We start from the raw sequence: 20,564 nt of genomic DNA, 5'->3' as shown, positions 1-20,564 counted from the left end.
ATTTCTGGGAATCAAGAGGAACCTTTGCCAAGGAGAAGATCCGGAGAAGCTGAGGAGGAATACTGCCCCTGTGCTGTTTGCTGTCTGGGTTTGGCCTGCAGTGGCTACTTGCTGCCAAGGAAAGGAGAAAAGGACTTTGCTGTTTGCTGTGTCCCCTGCTTGAGGAAGATCTCCAAAGGCTTGAATAGAGCTTTCCTCCTGTTCTGAAGTCTCAGGGACACAAAGACTTCACCACCAGCTCCCCTGAACTTACTTGCTGGGAGTTCTGACCAGCTAAGAGGTGCCTGCTTTTGTTTTTGGACCTCTGGGGGCTTTGTGTCGCTGGGAGCTGGGAAAAGTAACGCAACTTCGAGTAGCAAGATGCATCCGCAACAGTTTCCGATGCATCAACAAAGAAATCGTCGCAGCGCCTGCCGTGGCTCGAGAATTCGCTGCATCAAGTGGACAGACTCCGAAGTCAGAGATCACTGCACTGATTTTGACGCAAGGTCTGCTGTGCGGCTGCAAGAATTCACACATCGTTCCGGATTGTAGCATCGCATTGAAGCACCAATTTTGTCGCATCATTGGGGGACACAGTAAGAAACTGATGCATCACCTCCCCACGCAGTAAGAAACCAACACATCACCTTCTCTTCGATAAGGAACCGATGTATCACCTCCCCTGTATAGCAGTAAGGAAACAACACATCACCTCCCCCAGAGCAAGGAACCAACGCATCACCTTCTTTGAGTGTAAGGAACCGATGCATCACGTTGCCTGCAGCCAGTTTTCTTTGTTTGCGGGACACATCCAAGGTACTTTGTGAGAAAAGTGTTGAATCTGCAATTTGCTTTGAACTGAACTATTTCAACCATCTGAAAGTCATATTTGTATTACTGTATTGGGGATTTTTGTTGTTCAGTCTTGTTTTGATTTAGATAAAGATTACTTATTTTTCTATACTGGTGTGGTGTCCATTTGTAGTGTTTTGACTATATTACTGTATGTGTTCACAAATGCTTTACACATTGACTCTGAGATAAGCCTGTCTGCTCGTGCCAAGCTAACAAGGGGGTAAGCAGGGGTTATTTTAGAAGTGTAACCCCCTTACCCTGACTAGAAGCAAGGGTCTCTATTTGGACAAAGGTACCTACCTCTTCCAACTAGAGACCACTATTTCTAATACCCAGACACTGCTATCTTCTCAGGGCACTAACCAGGCAACCATGTAACACCGCTCCCATCTATCCGTGGTGCACACTGCGTGTGATGTTTTTCTCAACACGTCAGTACAGAATTAATCTCAGCACTCATGACAACCTTAACCACTGTGGTGCCCATATAAATGTTCTGACGTTGTCATTCCCGGGTCTTCCGACAGTGGTTGCATCTCGGCATTCTTCTAATATAAGGCCCGGGGTCTCATCTCTGTGCCACTTTCACTCACCACCACCTAGCCTGGTCCCCGTCTAATCTACGCGGGCACAGGCATGCTTTCTCCTCAGCTCATAAGTTGAACTCACCCCAGGCTTCCGTGGCAGCCTAAGCTCAGTCTGCGTCTCAATCCTCACCGCTCAACTGTGGTCTCCAGGTAGCTTCCGCCCCAATAGCGCGCGGTTTTCCTTTCGCTGCCTCAATCTTGAATTCCACTGTATAGGTAGGAGGTCCGTATCACCCCGGCCTCCACTGTCTCTGCTGTCAGGCTTTAAGGGCAGTGTTGTGTTTTCCTACCTTCACCCCCACAGTTCCACTGGGGCGTATGGGGCACTCTCTGTTCTACCCCGGTCAGGGGCAGGTGCTGTCCTTGGGGTCTTCTCTTTTGGCAGCCATCTCCGATCACGGTGAGGTCCCTAGTACTGCTCCGAGGATGTCCCCGGTCCACAGTGCCTCACCAGGACCCGCTTCACTTGGGCCGTCAAGCCAGGCCTGTGTTCCCTCCCCATCTGGTCTCAAAGGTCACCGGCACTCCAGTTCTCTCCCACGACAGTCTCCTTCTTAAGAAGCATCCTGGCAGCCGCCAGTCTCTCAGTGAGTCACCGGTTCCACGGCAGCATTTACTGCGTAGGCCCTTGCCGCAACAACCTCCGTATGTCAGAGCGGGGAGCTGTCCGATCGCAGCTGGGCTTCTGAGTGCGCCTTCTGTGAGGGTGTCTGCCTGTCTGCCCCAGGACAGCGAGTCAGGCAAACCGAAGGAGCATCCCCTGAGTCTCCATCTCCCAGTCAGGTCTTGCTGCCGGATCACCCACCACGGGGAGGTCAGAGCTGGTCTCCAGCCTGCAGCTTCGCCTTACCCGGCCTTTGCTCTGGCTGTCCATGCTGTCTTCCTCTGGAGCTTTTGTTAGCCCTCCGTCGTAGCACTGAGGCCCCTCGGCCAGCAAGTTGAACATCCAGGCCCACTGGCACCACCCCCTTGCAAATCCGTACAACAGGATTAGTGGTGGGCCGGAGCAGAGCGGTTAATCACTTGTCCACCATCTTCTGTGTTTTGGCCATGCCCTCATGTTTTGATGTTATATTATATATTTATGGATAGGTCGTAATTTACTGACTGATTGTCATTACCATGTACTGATGTCTCAGTATACATTAATGTATGTTATGTCATAGTGCACCTCTGTCTTTAATTGTGCAATTTTTTTTGGTTTGTTATTGTAATGATCAGATCCACAAGTGATGATGTAGTTCAGAGATAGTTTATTCCAGGTTAGTTACAAGATGATAAGTAGACAGGAACAAGACCATAGGGAGACCCCACCAGGAGCAGCCAGCATGCTGCTCAGCCCAGCCAACTGTGGCTCCTCTCACAGTTCCACCAACATTCTGACGTCATGACCACATCAACATTCCACTGGTGGGAGAATGGCACTGAATTGACATCAGTAGGATATAACAGTTATACAATGTGGTACTGTTTGTGTTTTTAGTTCGTTTATATTGGATTTCTTATTTATGTTTTTTGATGCATGGTCCACAGCCCTGATGAAATTCAAAAACTTTTTTGAATGAAACGCGTTGGATGGACGTTGCTATGTATGGAAAAATGTTTTTATTAATCAAAGGAAGAATAAAAATGTTTTGGAATAAAATTGAGAACTTGTGGACCACAATTTTCCGGGTGCACCATTCCACTTACCCATTTGCATGTATGCATGATTACAAAGACGTTCTCAACAGATCTGCTCTGAATGTTGCGTTCCAGCAAGCAGGCATTCCCGATTTACCCCCATGGCATTTATCCCCGTCACAGAAAGCACTGTGAATGTGTAAGTCATTTTAAATTTGATTTATACACAATATAGGATAGGCTGCCACAAAATGTGGGCCAAATTTAGGTTAATACCAAAAAAAATTGTTTTCAAAGTGAACATTTCAGTAATATGGAGATTGCACAGAGTACAAACAGTTTTACAACTGTCTATTAAAAGCACCCACTCCACAATCCAGCTTGAACGCCCCGCCCCCTACCTCTCAAGAAGAATAGATCTTTGTCTTCAGGAAGCTTAAAGTGTCTCCATCAATTAACGCCACCTCTACTGGTTCCCAAACAGCCTTTACATTTACAGATTAACCAACTGCATAGATCTATTTTTATTTTCAGGCAGCAGGCATCCTGGCGAAAAGGCTTGCTAATATGTCTGCCCCTCCCTCGGAATCACTCCAAAATTTTAGTTTCCTCTTCAGAGGAGGAATTCAAACTGAAACATAGGTCTTTTAGCACAAAGGCTAAAATTACAGACAATGCCGACCGTTGAAATCATCATTGACAATGGACATTAGAGTTAATTCATGAACAGTCCGTGAAAATCATGGACAGTTTGTCACCCTAGATCAAGGGTGGCTGATGCTTTAAATTGAAGTTAGTTTTTAGGAAGCATTAGATTTGTGAAAGGTATCAACAAATTGACACCCTGACTCAGAGATGCGGGAATGCCAAACTAAAATATAACAGTTGGAAGCTTCACGACCATTAAAATGCAATGTAGCTGCACAATACATTCTACAATCCAGACTCTAAGGCAGTATATACAACTATGACATAACTATACAGGCACCAGATAAAATTGAATATTTATACAATCTAGGTAATGGACGACACACAAATCACCTTCCCTAATGCAGGTCTCGTAACTTGATGAATTAATTACTCGTGGAATAAACACACGTGTCCGCATACCTACTCAAGGCTTTCTGAGTGCCCTAAGTCTAATAAAGTTATGCAAGGGTTGTAGGAAGCTGGCTCTTTATATAGTGGACCAAAACGAAGCACACTGTGTAAAAGAGTCCAGGTAAACCCCAATTCGTTTACTGAGGCACAAATGATAACCCAAATACCCTCTTTTGTGGTAGTGTGGATGAGCAGTTAGGCTTATCAGAGGGTAGTCCTAAATATTTATTACACACACACACACACACAAAGGCAGTAGAGACAACACACACAAAGAAATCTGACACCAATGTATAAAAATAGCACACATCTTTATATGAATTTAGATATCAAGATCATCGGAATCAGGTAAGAACTTTTCAAGTTAGGAATTTTTACAAGTTTCAAAAGTTCACACTTAGTGCAATTTCTGGAGCGGTAATGTTATCCTATGAGGGAAAAACCTATACTGCATTTGGGCACTTGTCAGCGAATTACTGGACCCTTCTCCTGGACTTAAGGTGACTATCGGGCAAGGTCCAAAGCAACACCAACAGGCCACCCTGGGCAGCACTGGGGCAGCCAGGTGCAGAGGTGTGTTTCAGTGTCAAGTGCCCCATTCACTTCTATGGAGAACGGTCCTGTTGAGAAGAGGCTGCAAGCTGGGACTTGTGGGCCAGTCCAGGTGAACCCACAGGGGGGCTAAGTCCTTGAGATGCTCAACACTTAGGGACACCATTGGTCCACTTTTCCTAAGGCTGTGGGGCTCGGGTGCAGTGGGCCTTTAGGCATCTGGTTCCAGCTGCGGGAGGCACTCGAGGTTGAGTGGCCCTGCACAAAGAGGCTGCAGGTGACGACTTGGAATCCAGTCTGGGTAAACCCAAGGGTTGGAGCAGCCTTTGAGGGTCACAGGACCCCATTGGTACCATCACCTCCCTTGGACTCGGGCTGTGGGTGCAAAGGTAGTTTGTGTATAGTAAGGTAGCTGCGGTCGGGGTCGCACTGTGTCTTGGTTCTGCAGAAAAGGGGCAAACAGGACAGCTGGCCCACTCTCTATGTGGGCCTCACCGTCCCTGAAGTCCCTCAACATACAGGTCGGTCCTTCTCGATGTTGGTGTCTGGTCTGGACACAACAAGCCTTGGGTGTTTGAAGGGGTCCGGGCCCTCATGTATTGGTACTGTGTAGCTCCTATTGTCCCCACACTTGGAGGGAGGATGGATCTGACCTGTGGGAGCATGGCGACCTCTTCCTGGGTGGCTGCAGCATAGGTAGTCCCAGTAAGTGGCAGGATGGTGAACCAGGCCTTGTTTCTTTGGTGTCTGCGGCCACAGGGGAGTAGCTCTTATACTCCAAGGGAGTTCTCTGGTGATTTGTGAAGCACTGACAGCCCTTTGGGTTTCTTGGAGTCTATACAGTGGCAGGACAAGTCCGTTTTTCATCGAGGGTAGGGTGCAGCAGGCAGACTTGGTACCAAGTCCGCATGTATCTCCTGTGTTCTCTTGTCAGCAATCATCTTCATCCACTCCTTTGTGTCCGCGAATCTTAAGTCCTGGCATCAGGGGTGCTACCTAAATACTGTATTTATGGGCATTACAGGGAGTGTCCGGTAGTAACGATTGGGCTACCTACATTTAGGGTGACTACACCCTCTATATGACCACTTCTTGTGGGAAGGGGGCATAACCCTGACCGAGAGGACATAATTCCATCAAAAACCAAGATGGTTGAATTTTCCTAGTCGTGCTTACTTCATGTAACCCACCTTAGGGTGGTACTAGACTGAGGGTGAACATACCTCCTGACTAGCCAATTTTCCCACCTTCCTGGTGCTGAATGGGCCCTGGGTAGGGGGTGGCATTTCCGTCTGTTGGAAGCAAGGGTTGCATTATCAGAGGCAGTGGAGGCCTTTGAGGCCTCCTGCCTTGATATGCTGCTGATTAGTAGTCATACAGCCTGAAGGAGGTGATAACACCTCCCGCCAGAGCACTTATTGTTTCCAACCTCCAAGAGCATGGGCTCTCACCTCCAGGGGATCAGAAACACGTCTGAAGTCGGTAAGTTTTTAGGGGTACCTCTAAGGTAATCTCTGGGTGCATGTATTAATAAATACATCACTGGAATCAGTGTGGGACTATTAATACAAGGTGTTTGAGACCAAACACTATAGGTTTCATTGAAGCCCTTATGTAGCTAGGAAGCGTGTTTTGACCAGGACCCAATACATACCTTAAGATGGCATCCCTGTTCACTTGTACGGTCAATAATTGAACTGGCCAACACAGTAGCATATCTGCCCATGCAGATATATCCTCACATGTAATACAATGCACCCTGTATTAGGGCTCTAAGGCCTGCTGTATGGGTGACTCACAGATATTACATGCAGTGTTAGGGGACCTGGCACACAGGGTGGGTACCATTTCTTGTTCTCACTTTTTAGAGCACCTTGTCACACAGCCTGCTGTGGCGGTCTGCATGAGCTTGGTGCTGGGTCCCTTAGAGTGGCCCAAGATATGCTGCAGATCTTAGGGACCCTCTTTAGTACCAATGCTCTAGATAAAAGGGGTACTGCTTACTAGGAACTTATAGAGGTGCTAAAGGCCTGGTCATTTGGGGATCAATTGATTAGCTTTACAAAGAGCAGTGCACGTGAACAGAAAGCAGTTTAGTCTCTTTAAAGTTTTTTATAATCCTTTATTATCAGCTCAAATTACAAATTTCTCTAAAAAGAAGCAGCCAACTCGTTTCGTTCCAATTGGCAAACTGCCAGGAGAACTTCTTCAGGCCTCTAAGTGTTTACCTAACTTATCGCTGCAGTCGTCGCTTAGAATCCTAGTCTGATAATATCAATGTTGATCAAGAAAAGCAAGGTCAAATAATAAGATCCATACAGCATAACAATAAGATTGAATGCACCAAAGCCATGTCCATAGGATGGTACCTCTAATCGTCAGTAATTCACATCCAATCCGCATCGCCTTGATAAGCGAGCCACACCGTCCGACGTACAACTTCAATTGACTAGCTACCTTGTTTTGGGTAAATGACATTGGCACTGGAGACCTGCTTAACAGCAACCCAGTGTGCTCCAGTCAAAGGTGCATCAAATACCAGGGAAAATGTGGGAGGACTACCGTAACAAAACACCAGTTTCCTACAAGGGGAACGAAGAACTAATAACTGGATGAAACAGAAAATGCTAAATCATAATTTTCAGCAAATTATGAAATTGGGGTTTAGAGCAGAAATAAAGAGGAAATAAGTACTCTTGCGTCAAATTCTAACAAAAAAGGCAGTTTCAGAAAAAATGCCCTGTTAAGGAAAAGCCCAGCATTCTCCAGGACCCTATGAGACAAAACTGATGCAACCAAAATATGAAGTAATGCATAATGACAGTGCACCATTTCCTGCAGATACCCTAACTCAGGATGTGGATGGGAGGCAATGGAAATACCCTTAATCTAAAAGGTTCCTGAGGCCACCATTTTTGGGGAGGTGTCTAGAAATCAAATAGCAAAGTACAGACTGGGGCACCACTGGGAGGCAAGAGAGGAATACTGGCAAAAACAGTATAAAAACCTAGAGCCAAACAACAGAGAAAATGCAGAAGGGAAAGAAAACTATTGCATAAGGAAAAACAGATCGAGGGAAACACCTAGCCCTTTGAACCAACTAAAGAGGAGGATTATAGGCAGTTCAGATTAAACATATCAACAACCAACACATCATACTATGGTCTGTGGTCAGTTGAACAGTAGGCCGAAAACGCATATTGTCAAAGAGACAAGATTCTTATGTGCCTTGCCCTTAACTTATTTGAGGGTACCATTTGATAATGAAGGCACTTGGGCCCATTTCCTGAAAGTAATGAAGTCTCAGCTTGATTTTTAGGTGTTCTGCAAAATTGGGCTCTAAACCCCTGGACGTGATGATTAATATGTATAAAGCCAGGTTTATTTCTGAGCCCACGTATGGTGCCGGCATATAGGGAACTTGTGATTAAACTCCCATACAGGTTAGAGAAAATTACTCCCTGAAAGTTTGTCTGTCTCTGATGTATGTATGCTATTCTGCAATGGGGGTCCTGTATTAGGAGTACTATATAAAGTTATCCTACCTAATGTTATGGCTCTCTGCGTGGTCAAAGAGGGAAACCAATCTTCATCTACTTTTGATCTTAGATTGTTGTGGCAGGAAAATGTATTCTATAACCCTGGGCTGACTTAGATTAAGGAGCAATTTGCATTACTGGGGCAGTCTGAACTTTGCCTTCACAGACGCATTTATACATTCCAGAATATCAGTCGTTACATCAGAATTTGTAGCTAAATTGAGAAGGAAAAAAGGAACCTAATCTAGAATGTAGTAAGAGGTGGATGGCTAGATATCAACTTTTATCAACTTTTATCAACTACAATTTCTATGGAGCCATATTTCTGTTTTATACCTAATCCCAGAATCATGTTTTATTATGGCTAGGTTTCGCTTCAATACAGCCCATTTTCTGGTTTCCTAGCTTAGAGATTTGCACAGAGAATAAGACCCTGCACTGTGTTTTTGTGATTCAGAATGTGCTCAATCAATGCTACATTTCTTCTGGTTTTATAATCTTTAAATAGTTTATTGAAATGGTTTAGTTCCTTTAACCGAGGTCTCTCAACATAGGGAATGCAGACATGCTCTGCTGTATCTACAATTAATCTAATCTGAATTTATATGTATAATGGTTTAAAGCAAACACAAGCTCTGGCTTGGCAGTTCGGGCTGGACGGTTCCCATGAGGCACAGGGTCAAGACTGATTTGCATATGGCTGGGTTTGAACTGGGGTGGCGAAGTGAGCTTAAGAATGATAATGGATTCAACCCAGATCTGTGACTGGGGGTGAGTGTCTGAAAAGTTTCAGCGCTCTGTAAATCATCTCCTTGTGTATGCTTATTTCACTTTAAATTGGCAGAGTATGCTCAGACGTGGGTCCCTTGCTCACTTTGCCACTGGATTCAAGCTAGCGTGGGGATGAGGGGTTTTACTCTGAAACTGGTCCCAGGATGCTGGTTTCCGGTCCAGGGAAACCTGGCTTGGCAGGTCTGGCTGGACTGTGATTTGAATAGGTCTGGGTCTGAACTGGGGTGGCGAAGTGAGCTAAAGATTGATGATAGATCTGTGACTGGGGGTGAGTGTCTGAAAAGTTTCAGCACTCCATCCATCATCTCCTTGTGTTTGCTTTGTATAATAGTTTATACATTTGTGTTAGCTGCAGTAAGGCTGAGAAACATGGTGAGCAAATGACACAAAGCTGTGCTAATGTGAACCGATCTCGATTGTCTGCATTGTGCTTCATCTAAAGTTGATGAATGAAGACCATGTCGTGGACGATTGACAACTTAATAGGAGATAATCATGACTTGCTGTCAGCGGACGTCTGGAAAACTTTCCTTTTATACTTTTTATTTAAGCCACATCATTGATTTTTGTACCCATCCTTCGTCTGAGACCTTTTGCTTATGTGATACATTTTTCCTGTTAAGCACTAGGCACTTTATGATGTGCTGCCAACAACATACTCACAATTTTCATTTTCTTTTTAAATCTATATATTTTACTCCACAATCTGGAATCTTGTTGCCCTGGTTCTGTTTGAAACGCTTTGCTTAAGTGATGGACTGTCTTTGTGAAGCACACTGTATATTCATTTTTATATGTACATTTTTAGCAGTAACAATTTAAATGTAATTTTATGTAGGTTTGAGTATTCATCTTTATTTTTAACCGAATTAAGATTGTTTGATTGACTGACTGACAACACACACCAGGAGGCTTGGGTTCTTTTTTTGTGTTCAGCTGAGTGTAGAGACAATAAAAGTATGATAATTAATGCTAATCTCTTCTACAATGACTTACTTCACTCCATGATGATTGTGTTTAAGCTGCTGAGATTCGGTGGCTACAAAATTAGCAGCTCCTGCAGAGGCTTCACTCCCCACTTTCCCTCAAGAACTCAGTATACAAAGACTTGTTAACTCCAGCTGCTTAACACTCACCACATTGGGGTTGAATGGAGGCATGATCCTCTTGTGGTATAGGTCGTCCCAGTTTATCGGGCTGAAGAACACATGATTTTTAATCTCCAGCTACAAAAACAAAAGTCACAGAAAACCGATTAAACCAGGAACTTATCACCACCTGTAGTCGCAGAGTCCTAGCTGAACGCAAGTCAACATTGAGCCGTCAATATAAGATTGTTTTGGTAAATACATAATTCGGTCCTGTATAGTATTGTTTCCTTGGTATAGGGTAAAACAGTAACAAAACAGCTGGTTAGAAATAAATGCATCAACATGAACAGAATCCTCCTTCAACATTTTGGGTGCCATAAAAGAAAAAGGAAATCATGGAGGAAGGAGCACTTGCAAGATGCAAATTGGAGAGCTGGTGTTAAAACATTTCGGTAGAGATCTACGTGGTTGACACAGGGAAATAAATTAGAGGATCTAAAAAGTAATACATTTACAATTTAGAATAATGTTGACCTGCACAACAGTGAATTAGGGAGATAAAAATGAATGAAGAAGATCAGAAAGACCTGAAGTTCGAAGAGGTATGGAAAAGAGGGAAGCAAAGACCAGATTTTTTGAATATTTGAAGGTCAAGACAAACCATGGCAACTGACAACATTTGTTCAGAAAAATTAGAGACCTAAAGTTAAAGACAAGATCATGAGCTGTAAAAGAAAATGAAAAATCAGGTGAGGAATAGGAATTGAAGCTGGGGAATAAAGAGAAAATGGATAAAGAATTTCTGTCTCCTAAAGATAAATTCTTAAACAACGCCCCCTAGTGTCCCAAATGCAAACGGTTAGATGTGTGTTAGCAGAGTATGAACAAAAAGAATACAAAGGAAAACAGAAATATTTGTGCATAATCTGCATGAAAGCTGGCTTCACAAGCAAATAAGGTAATGGAGGAAAACAGAGTATTACAAAAGAGGGTAGTGGTAAGATTGTGGAAAAGTAAATTTTGCCATGTTCTGTGTCCCTACGTGTTCCCCATGTTATGTTGTATGTGCATGATTAATATGCATATGTATTCCCCATGATCGATTAAAGACGCAATTACAGTTGTGTCCATCTCTAGTATGCCAGTTTCCAGTTCTCGTGAAAGCTACGAGCATCAGGCCTATGTAAAGTTACGTTGCCACGTTTCTCAGTGTGCACGTTATTTCATTGTAAAAATCCCCGTTTCTAGGCCTCAAAAGGGCCCGGACTCAGATTCAGCTCCTGTCTCCTGAACCCTCTCCGAGGAGCGATACAGCCCCCACCTGTATCCCTGACCCTTCACTTACTTCCTGCCTCACAGTGCTCGGCTCGGCCTGGCTCTGCCTGCCAGTCTGCCAAGAGTATGTTATGATTCTAGTTATCAGTCCAGCTCTCCTTCCCTGCATTCCTAAGCTACTGAATCGCATCAATAGTTTCAGTCATCGTCTAGCCTTTACGTCTCCATGTAAGAGAAATACTGTATTAATGGTCATTTAATATTCCTCAACACACACTACATGTAGAATAATGCATGCACCAGTCTTAGTGTCTGTTAGCCTTTGCCCTGATAACTTTTAGATTCTATTAACATGTTCTCTAAACATCAGATACTAGATAGTGTTTAGGTACATGTCGCTCTGACTCTCCAGACTTTCGTCTCTCCTTCTAGCTCAGAAGTCATAGCCCCCAGCTTCTCCCTAGTAACACGTCATTGCCAGCCTGCGCGCACCACTAGGTTAGAGGTCCCGGCTCCTTAGGTAGCCCCCTCCATGTTTCCGCCCCGTTTATGACATATTCTGTTACGTTTACATCACATGTCCATGTATACGCCCTGTTCACGCCTCTTGTTACACCTACTTTCTGCCTTATCTTTCGCGACTGCTACAGGCCCTGCCCACTGCTACGCCTATTGTATTGAACATCATGTATTTTGTTTAAGTATATATACTTGTGCACTGTTATTAAAGGTTACCATTCCTTTGTCCCTGCCCCGTGCAGCGCTGCCATCCTATTCCCGTGCAGGTTGTCCTGTTCCTGTCCTTTATGCTGTATTAAACCTGCCAACTCCAGCTACCTCGAATCTTGACTCTTATTTATTGAGCTATCTGTTATTATATATCCAGTCAAAAATAGAGGTATTATTTATTTATTTACCACATAATGGCGCCCGAATAGGGACTTGCCCTTTCCCCACGCGCCGGAGAAGCCACGCCAGCCCCCTGATCCTCTGCAGCCGTGACGGAACCATACCGTGCACGTGCAGATATTTCTGCTTCAAGTATCCCTCAGGCCCACGGAGGAGACGGAGGTTGCGGTCCAGCATCCAGACGAGGCGGTGGAGGAACGCGGCGAGTCCCGACCAGAGCCCAAGCCGAGAGTCCAAGGTCCGAGGTATCCAGAGGCCCACCCGTAACAGAAGTCCGAAGTCCGTCCGTCGTCGTAGCAGTCCAGTCCAGTCCGAGGCCTTCCGTTCTTGCTGCCCGGTGAGTACCGTTGCTGGGGTAGTATCTAGACAGGGTCAATTGCATTGTCTCTGGTCCGTGGGTTTGGGTACACAGATCCAACACGAAGTGTCCACTTAGGTGGATGCGGGTCCTGACGTGTCTCTTTATGAGACCGGTAAGTTTCGTACTGTTTTAGCAGTGCATCTAGTTTCTGTTCTAGCCCGTTCTGTTCTCGAGAAATTCATGTATTCTGTTTTCAGTATTCCAGGTAGTATTTTGTCCGAACTGTTATCCTAAATGTCATTCATGTATTTCAATGTCGTGGTATGAAAGTGGTGTTTCTTCAGTAATTATCGTGTTCATTGTGTATTGTATTGTGTCTAGACTCCAGCCCAGTCATGCCATTGTTTTCCAAGTTACGTCAGTTAAAAACTAGAAAAGGTCTGTTAGAAGAAGCAGTTCCTGTCCCGCCTAGGGACAGTCCAGGTCATTTTATGTATCAAAAGCATGGCATAAGTGCCATATTGTATCTAGATTTGTGGGTGGAGTACACCAAACAGTTAGAAGAGGAATATAGATGGCCCGTATCGGGTACATGGGATGCAGAGTGCATCATGCGAGTAGAAGAAGCATTATGGAAAAAGAAAGCCAGACAGTCACAGAAAGATGCCATCGAGTTATGGCGCAAAGAATCTCATAAAAGAACCGAAAAAGAAATCAGAAAGTCAGAATTAAGTAGAGAATCCTCAGAAAGAGCCCAAGAAAGGGAACTAATCGAAATAGGTGAACGAGTTAAAACCGAACAGTCAGACAGACAGAGGAATGCCCTTATTAAGGGTATGTATCCTCTTCTTGCCGAGGGCTTGCCAAAAGCAACCCCGGAGGCATCCAGTAATTTCCCGCCACCTTTAGTTCTGACCAAGCTACGTCACAAACCGACCGCAGCTGATATTTTTCTCTCGTCCTATTTGGACGACACAGTCCCAGAATATGCAAATCCTGTTCCACCAGCTCCTGTAAATAATGTAATTCATGGTCCTCCAGTCACCGGGGCACCTGTTACAGCACCTGTTACGGTACCCCCGGTCCAGCCCGTAGTACAAATTCCCGCCACATCAGTCACTCTGCCAGTACGAAGAGTATCAGTCGACAATTCCAGCTTAGGGGCCGCGGGAGGAGGTCCTCCTGGTACCCCGCCGCCACACAAACGTGTAACGTCAGTCGAGTTACATGAACGTGCGTTACAGCGCACGCCCAAACATCAGTCTGTTGCAGATATCAGACGAGCTCTTACCGAATGCCGTTATGATCCGGTCCCAGGTGATGATAGTATGGTTATATATTCATTACGTGTAAGACGGGTGACCGAGTATTTGGACACCCTACCAAATATGAAAGAAGATCTAGACAGAATGTATCGTTTCATTCGTACAGGACAAGATCCAGAAAGTATTGGTGAAGTCATGTCTCTCAGGAAAGCTGAGATCCAGTTCATGTTATTAAAGTTTCTGATCAATTGTTTAATACGGGAACAAGATTCCCCGACTAAAGATCCGACCGAAATGAAAGTTCTGACAAGGTGGCGTGATAATATAGCCGAGGGTAAGCACAAGACACTCAATAGTATAGAGAGTATGTACAAGAAAATACGTAAAGAAATAATAAGGTTACACGAACAACGCAAAGAAGCTCTAGGAAGCGAGAAAGAAAATGACTCTTCTACTGAAGAGGTGGAAGACGAGAATACCGCCAGAATAGCGTATGTAGGTAAATCTAGATTTCCAGACCGACATTCACGCCTAGAACACAAGAAAGTTTTTTCCTCTTCCAGCACCAGAACAAGGTTCTCTAGAACAAGTATTTCAAGCAACCGATCACATTCTGAAATCACGAATCGGTTATAGTGAATTAAGTACCATGCATGAACAAGAACTAGCCCGATCAGCAGTCCGATGGATTACTGATTCTACCACTTTTCCAGACGAAATAGTGGCACAAATGTTTCTGAAACTGCCCCCAGCCGAACAGCGACTGGTGGGTATGTATATGATCCAGCACCTCATTACGCTGTATGAGGGTCAACATTCTGATCCAGGTCCGTTACATGATATCCTGAACGAGTTACTCCAGTATAGATGGAAAGGTTTAGGTACCGATTTAATTAGTGTCATTCTAGAACAGCGCCATAAATATAGAACGTTTCTGAACCCACATTTTGTTCATGTCTCACCTCCAGAAAGTAAACCGTTTTACATAGATAGACAGCATCCGTTACGAGAAGTACACCCAGTTAGGACAACGGGTGGTGAAATGCAACGAGTATTTGTTTACACCCCAGTTACAAAGATGGAACTCTTAGAGATGAAGAAATTAATTCCCTGTCACGACAAAGATCCAGCAGGGTTCCACCGAGAATTAAAAGACATGCTCCGTATGGGAGAATACACGTATCCAGATATTATTAAAATGTTAAAGGTCCTGTTGCCTGCGGGCATATACGAAAAACTCAAGGAAAAGGATTGGGAGGTGGGAGAGAAAAAGATCGATTGGACAGCTCTAGAAGCTGAAGAGAAGATACGAGTACCAGGTAGCGGTCTTGGAGACAAATGTAAAGAATTACCTGAACTGTTAATACAAGTTTTGCCTAGATTATTAGCCACTAAAAAGGAAGACTGGGATGCAATCTCAGCCTGTAAACAGAAACAAGACGAAGATACTAGTGATTTCTATTCTAGATTCGAGAAATGTTTTAGCATCAACAGTGGTTTGAAGACGAGTAGTGAGTCATACCCTCATCTTTTTGTTACTAAACTAGTCGAGAATTCAAGCCCACAAGTTAAAAATCGAGTTTTGAAAGTCGAGAGTACCTGGCAAGCTAATACTCCGTCCCAAATGCTCCAGATGCTCCAGTATCACCAGAATAGAATCAGGGAAGAGCAAGAACACGAAAGGAAACGTATGAAAGACACGAAAATGAAAGTATTAGTTGCACAATCTGTTCCTCAAGACAGTCAGAAGAGGGGTCCGAATCAAACCAGTCATCCTGCAGTTCCCGTTAAAGGGACATGCAATTATTGTAAACAGCCAGGTCATTTTATAAACGAGTGTGCAGTTCTGAAACACAACATAGCCACTGGTAAGACTAAAGAAAGACCACGTCCGCCTAGACAAGAACAGGTTTCACAGACTTCTCAGCCACAGAATGCACAACAGACAGTTCCAGCACCGCAGCCTATAGCTGCAACACAGCATGTTACACAGCAGATGTACCAGTATGCACAGTCCGAGTATCCAGAGTATCAAGCGTATTCATGAAACAGCCTAGAGAGGGAGGTAGGCTTGCCTCTCATCGAGATTCCTGTAGATCAAGAGGGTCCCTATGTTCACAGTCAAGTATTAGGGAAAGACAGAAAGTTCTTGATTGATACAGGGGCAAGTAGGACGACTATTAGTCATGACGAGGTTCCAGGGGCTCCGCTCTCAGGCTCTAGAAATGTTTCCCTTGGATTTTCAGGAAAGCCTATTGTAAACGAGATATCAAAGCCAGTTACTCTAGAAGTTGGTCCATTGTCCCGAACTACTGATCTATTACTCACGAAGTCATGTCCAGAAAATTTGTTAGGCATTAAGACATTGAAAGAATTAGGTGCAGTTATTTGTTGTTCCCCAGAGGGAATACGTTTGTTTTTACGTGACTTCAAGGGTCACTATGTTTTACGAGATTTTGATCCGAGATTGTCTAATGTTCCGCAGCATCTATGGGCACAAGGTCCAACTGATGTTGGTTTTATGCAAATCACACCCCATCGTGTGACTCTCAAACCAGGTGTAGTGTTACCACGAATTAGACAGTACAGATTGCCACCTGAGGCTGTAGCAGCCTTATCCAAAATTATTGACGAGCTCATTGCTCAAGGAGTGGTTGTAGAAACTGACTCCAATGTATGTAATTCTCCTATCATTCCAGTCATGAAACGTACTGATCCAAATGCACCCCCAGTATATCGATTAGTGATTGACCTTCGAGAACTCAATAAATGTATCATTCCCCAGTACCCAGTTGTCCCAGATATTTCTTCCCTATTGACAGCCATTGATTCTGAGGCTACATTTTTCACAGTCATAGACCTCAAAAACGCATTTTTCAGTGTCCCCATTCATCCAGACAGCCAGTACCTTTTCGGATTCTGTTTAAATGGAAGGAGCTATAAATTCACACGAGCTCCTCAAGGTTTCACAGAAAGTCCTAGTATTTACAGTCAAGCACTTAAGAGACAACTAGACAATATTCACATGACAACTGACACTGCCCTGCTCCAGTATGTCGATGATCTACTGATCACAGCCCGTTCTGAACGTGCTTGCGAGCGAGCATCACTTACAGTTCTGTATTTCCTAGCCGAGATGGGGCACAAGGTGTCCCCTTCGAAGCTTCAATTCTGTATCCAGCAAGTGATCTACTTAGGCCACTTACTGTCCAAGAGGGGTAGGCAGTTGACACCCGACCGTATCCAGTTAATAGCGAGTCTTCCTCAGCCCAAGACACAGAAGGAGGTACGTGCTTTTATCGGCCTCACTTCTTATTGCAGACAATGGATTCCTCAGTATGCATTTCTAGCCAAGCCACTGATACAGTTAACGACACAGGAGGCAGCCGTATCGACTGTCCTCCCTTGGACATCTGAACATACACTTAGTTTTAATGAATTAAAGAAAGCTTTATGCCAAGCTCCTGTTCTAGCTACACCGAACTACAGTAAGCCTTTTACGCTTTTTGTCACAGAACGCGATGGTACTGCATTATCTGTTCTCACACAAGATCAAGCAGGACAATACAAGCCCTGTGCTTATTTTTCGAGCACACTAGATCCAGTAGCCCAGGCTCTGCCTGCGTGCCTCAAGTCAGTTGCAGCCACAGCTCTAGCTATCAGACAAAGTGATTCCATAGTGTTAGGACATTCCCTGACAGTACAAGTTCCACACTCCGTGGAAGTTCTTTTAAACCGAACACAGACTCAGCACTTGACAATTGCACGTTTAACAGGTTATGAATTGACACTGTTCCAGCCACACATATAAATCAGACGCTGCAACGTTCTAAATCCTGCTACACTGTTACCGTCAGTTTCCTCAGATCCTGCCACACATGACTGTGTGGAAATAGTTAACACTATAACAAAGCCAAGACAAGACCTGACAGATATTCCGTTACCAGATCCCGACCTGACACTTTATGTGGATGGTTCATGTATGAGAACAAGTACAGGAGAACTAGTAGCCGCGTATGCAGTGACTACTGACACTGAAGTTATTGAAACACACCGTATTGACACCCTGTCTGCTCAGGCAGCAGAGCTAGTTGCTCTGACACAAGCCTGCATACATGCCAAGAACCTGAAAGTTAATATTTACACAGACTCACGCTACGCATTCGGAGTCGTACACGACTTTGGAGTGCTCTGGCAAGAGAGAGGTTTCATGACTTCTCATGGAACCAAGATTCAGCATGGGTTCCTTATTCAAGCTCTGTTAGATGCAATACATTTACCGACAGCTATCGCTATCATGAAGTGCAAAGCACATACGAAAGTTACTGACATTATTTCCCAAGGTAATGATCTAGCAGATCGAACAGCCAAGCTTACAGCACAGACACCAGACATACCAGTTAACAAGACACCGACATCCACTCTAGAACCGACTACTTGTATGACAGTTAAGGACCCTACTCAAGATGTCATAGATATCCAGTCACATGCTACTCCCGAGGAAATCAAGAAATGGTCCGAACAAGGAGGAGTCCAGACAGATCAGGGATGGTTGACGAAGGGAAAAGCCACATGGTTTCTCCCCGACTCTATGGTTCAAGTCATTATTAATACCGCACATAGTCCTGCACACCTAGGAGAAAAAGCCATGATAGACAGTATCCAGAACATTTGGTCCAACAAGCATTTACGAGCTGCAGCCAAGCAGAAAGTCCGTACCTGTATGATATGTTGTCAATTCAATCCAGGTAAAAGTGTCCCGGTGGAACAAGGTGGATTCCAGCCCCCTGACCACCCTTTTGAGGTCCTCCAGATGGATTATATTCAGATGGAGCGATGTCGAGGTTTCAAGTATGTCCTTGTAGTTCTATGCGCTTTGTCCAGGTGGACAGAAGCATATCCAGTCCCAGATTACACAGCCGCGACCACTGCCAAGCAGTTGGTTCGTGAATTCTTCCCCCGCTATGGACTCCCTAGGGTCGTGTATTCTGATAACGGCCAGCCATTCTCATCTGAACGCATGAAGCATGTTTCCCTTTTGTTAGGGTACCAGTGGAAGTTCCATTGTGTACGCCATCCAGAAGCAGCCGGTCTCGTAGAGAGACATAACCAGACCCTAAAAATCCGCATCGCCAAAGTTTGTAAAGAGAAAGGTGTAGACTGGCTAGTAGCTCTGCCAGTCGCCCTATTTTATATGCGCATGGTCGCACATTCCAGATCAGGTCTGTCCCCTTATGAGGTCGTATTCGGCCGCCCCCCGAACATGTGGGGTACACCTAGACCCCGAAGTATTACCGATGTTTCCAGTAATATGCTGACAGATTACCTAGCTTCCTTGATGTCTGCCCTACACTCTTGTCGTTCACAGGTTGCCGCCGCATTTCCAGACAATACCGAGGTGAAACCGCATGAAATCGTTCCAGGAAGTCTAGTGCTTGTCCGGAATTTCGATCGTTCAAGTCCGCTGGAGCCTCGCTGGAAGGAGCCGAAGTTAGTCCTTTTGACCACCCGCACTGCCGTCAAGTTGGAAGGCAGGAAGGGGTGGGTGCACCTGTCGCATGTCAAGAAATTTCACGGACTCCGACTAAAAACTGTTTCCAAGAACATTTCCAAGGATTGTCAAGATTTTAAAGACTGCCAAGATACTATTATCAAGGACTGTCCCGCTATTGACTCTGATTCAAAGGATTCCCTGTTAGAGAAAACTCCACAGCAGGAGTATAAAAGTAAGCTCCGGTCTAGTAAAATAAGTCAGCCAGTTTAATTGTCTAAGTCCCCCTGGGTGAAACGGTTAGACAGGTATCTGACATGTATGAGATAGACCCCCATAGTGAGAGAGTTAGTCAAAACTCTATCCGATGTATCGTTTTTCTAAGTTTTATATTGTTTTTGAGTTTAATGATTACCTGCACGAGTTATGCATTTCATTTATGTTTTCCAATTTCTCATGTAAATAAGTTTTCTAATGCTATAGTAGAGCATACGTTTAGTGATCTGCCTCCTCACGAACTATCCTATCGTCTTGCTATGCGCAACAATACGTTTATCCGTATGTTACACTATTCACACCAGACCAGCAATGCCACTAATTGTTGGGTGTGTGGTCGACTCCCCCCTTTCCAGACACCGAAGGGAGTTCTGCCACTCTTTCCTTATCCGTTTTCACATAATGGTTCATGTGGAGCCTGGTCCACGTTAACGTCATCCTCAACTGATATGTCCATTCTGAATAGTACATGTTTTCCAGACAAGCAAGGTCTCACCCATAGAACCGGGTTAGACCTAGAAAATGAAGTTTATAATTTAGGTAATTATTCTTCGAATTTTATGGTCCTGAATGTTCAGTCTGATACTACTCCAGATTTACCTGCTATTTCAGTATTACCAGTCAAAGGCGAATTATGTGTCCGAAAAAATGGTTCCGCACATGTAGGACATAGTGATTGTACTACTATTGTCAAGTATAGTGACAGTGGGAAATCTATTTTCAAAGCCTCACGTCATTCTTATTTTGTTTGTGGTCAGACCGCATATGTCCGTCTGCCCCTCGATTGGGATGGAACCTGTTACATTGCCTTCCTACTGCCACCAGTTTTCCTAGCCCCATCTGATTATCATAGAAACACACATCTAGTACACGCCAGACATAGAAGGGAGATTGAGTCCCCAATTGTCGATCAAACTGAAACTGC

General features: G+C 44.5%; 1 protein-coding gene across 6 annotated transcripts in view; it reads right to left on the bottom strand.

The window, feature by feature from the left end:
* Positions 1 to 20,564, bottom strand: part of SGK2 (serum/glucocorticoid regulated kinase 2) — a 448,429-nt gene that overhangs the window by 53,385 nt on the left and 374,480 nt on the right. For all 6 annotated transcript variants that reach the window (XM_078652126.1, XM_078652129.1, XM_078652128.1 and 3 more), the window contains one exon: positions 10,168 to 10,257. In XM_078652126.1, coding sequence (XP_078508252.1) covers positions 10,168 to 10,257 — 90 coding nt within the window. The remainder of the gene's footprint in view (positions 1 to 10,167; positions 10,258 to 20,564) is intronic.

The sequence above is a fragment of the Lissotriton helveticus genome, chromosome 7 (assembly GCF_964261635.1).
Source record: "Lissotriton helveticus chromosome 7, aLisHel1.1, whole genome shotgun sequence".
NCBI lineage: Eukaryota > Metazoa > Chordata > Amphibia > Caudata > Salamandridae > Lissotriton > Lissotriton helveticus.
Note: the sequence above shows the minus strand (reverse complement) of the source record. Positions and strands in the feature narration are given on the sequence as shown.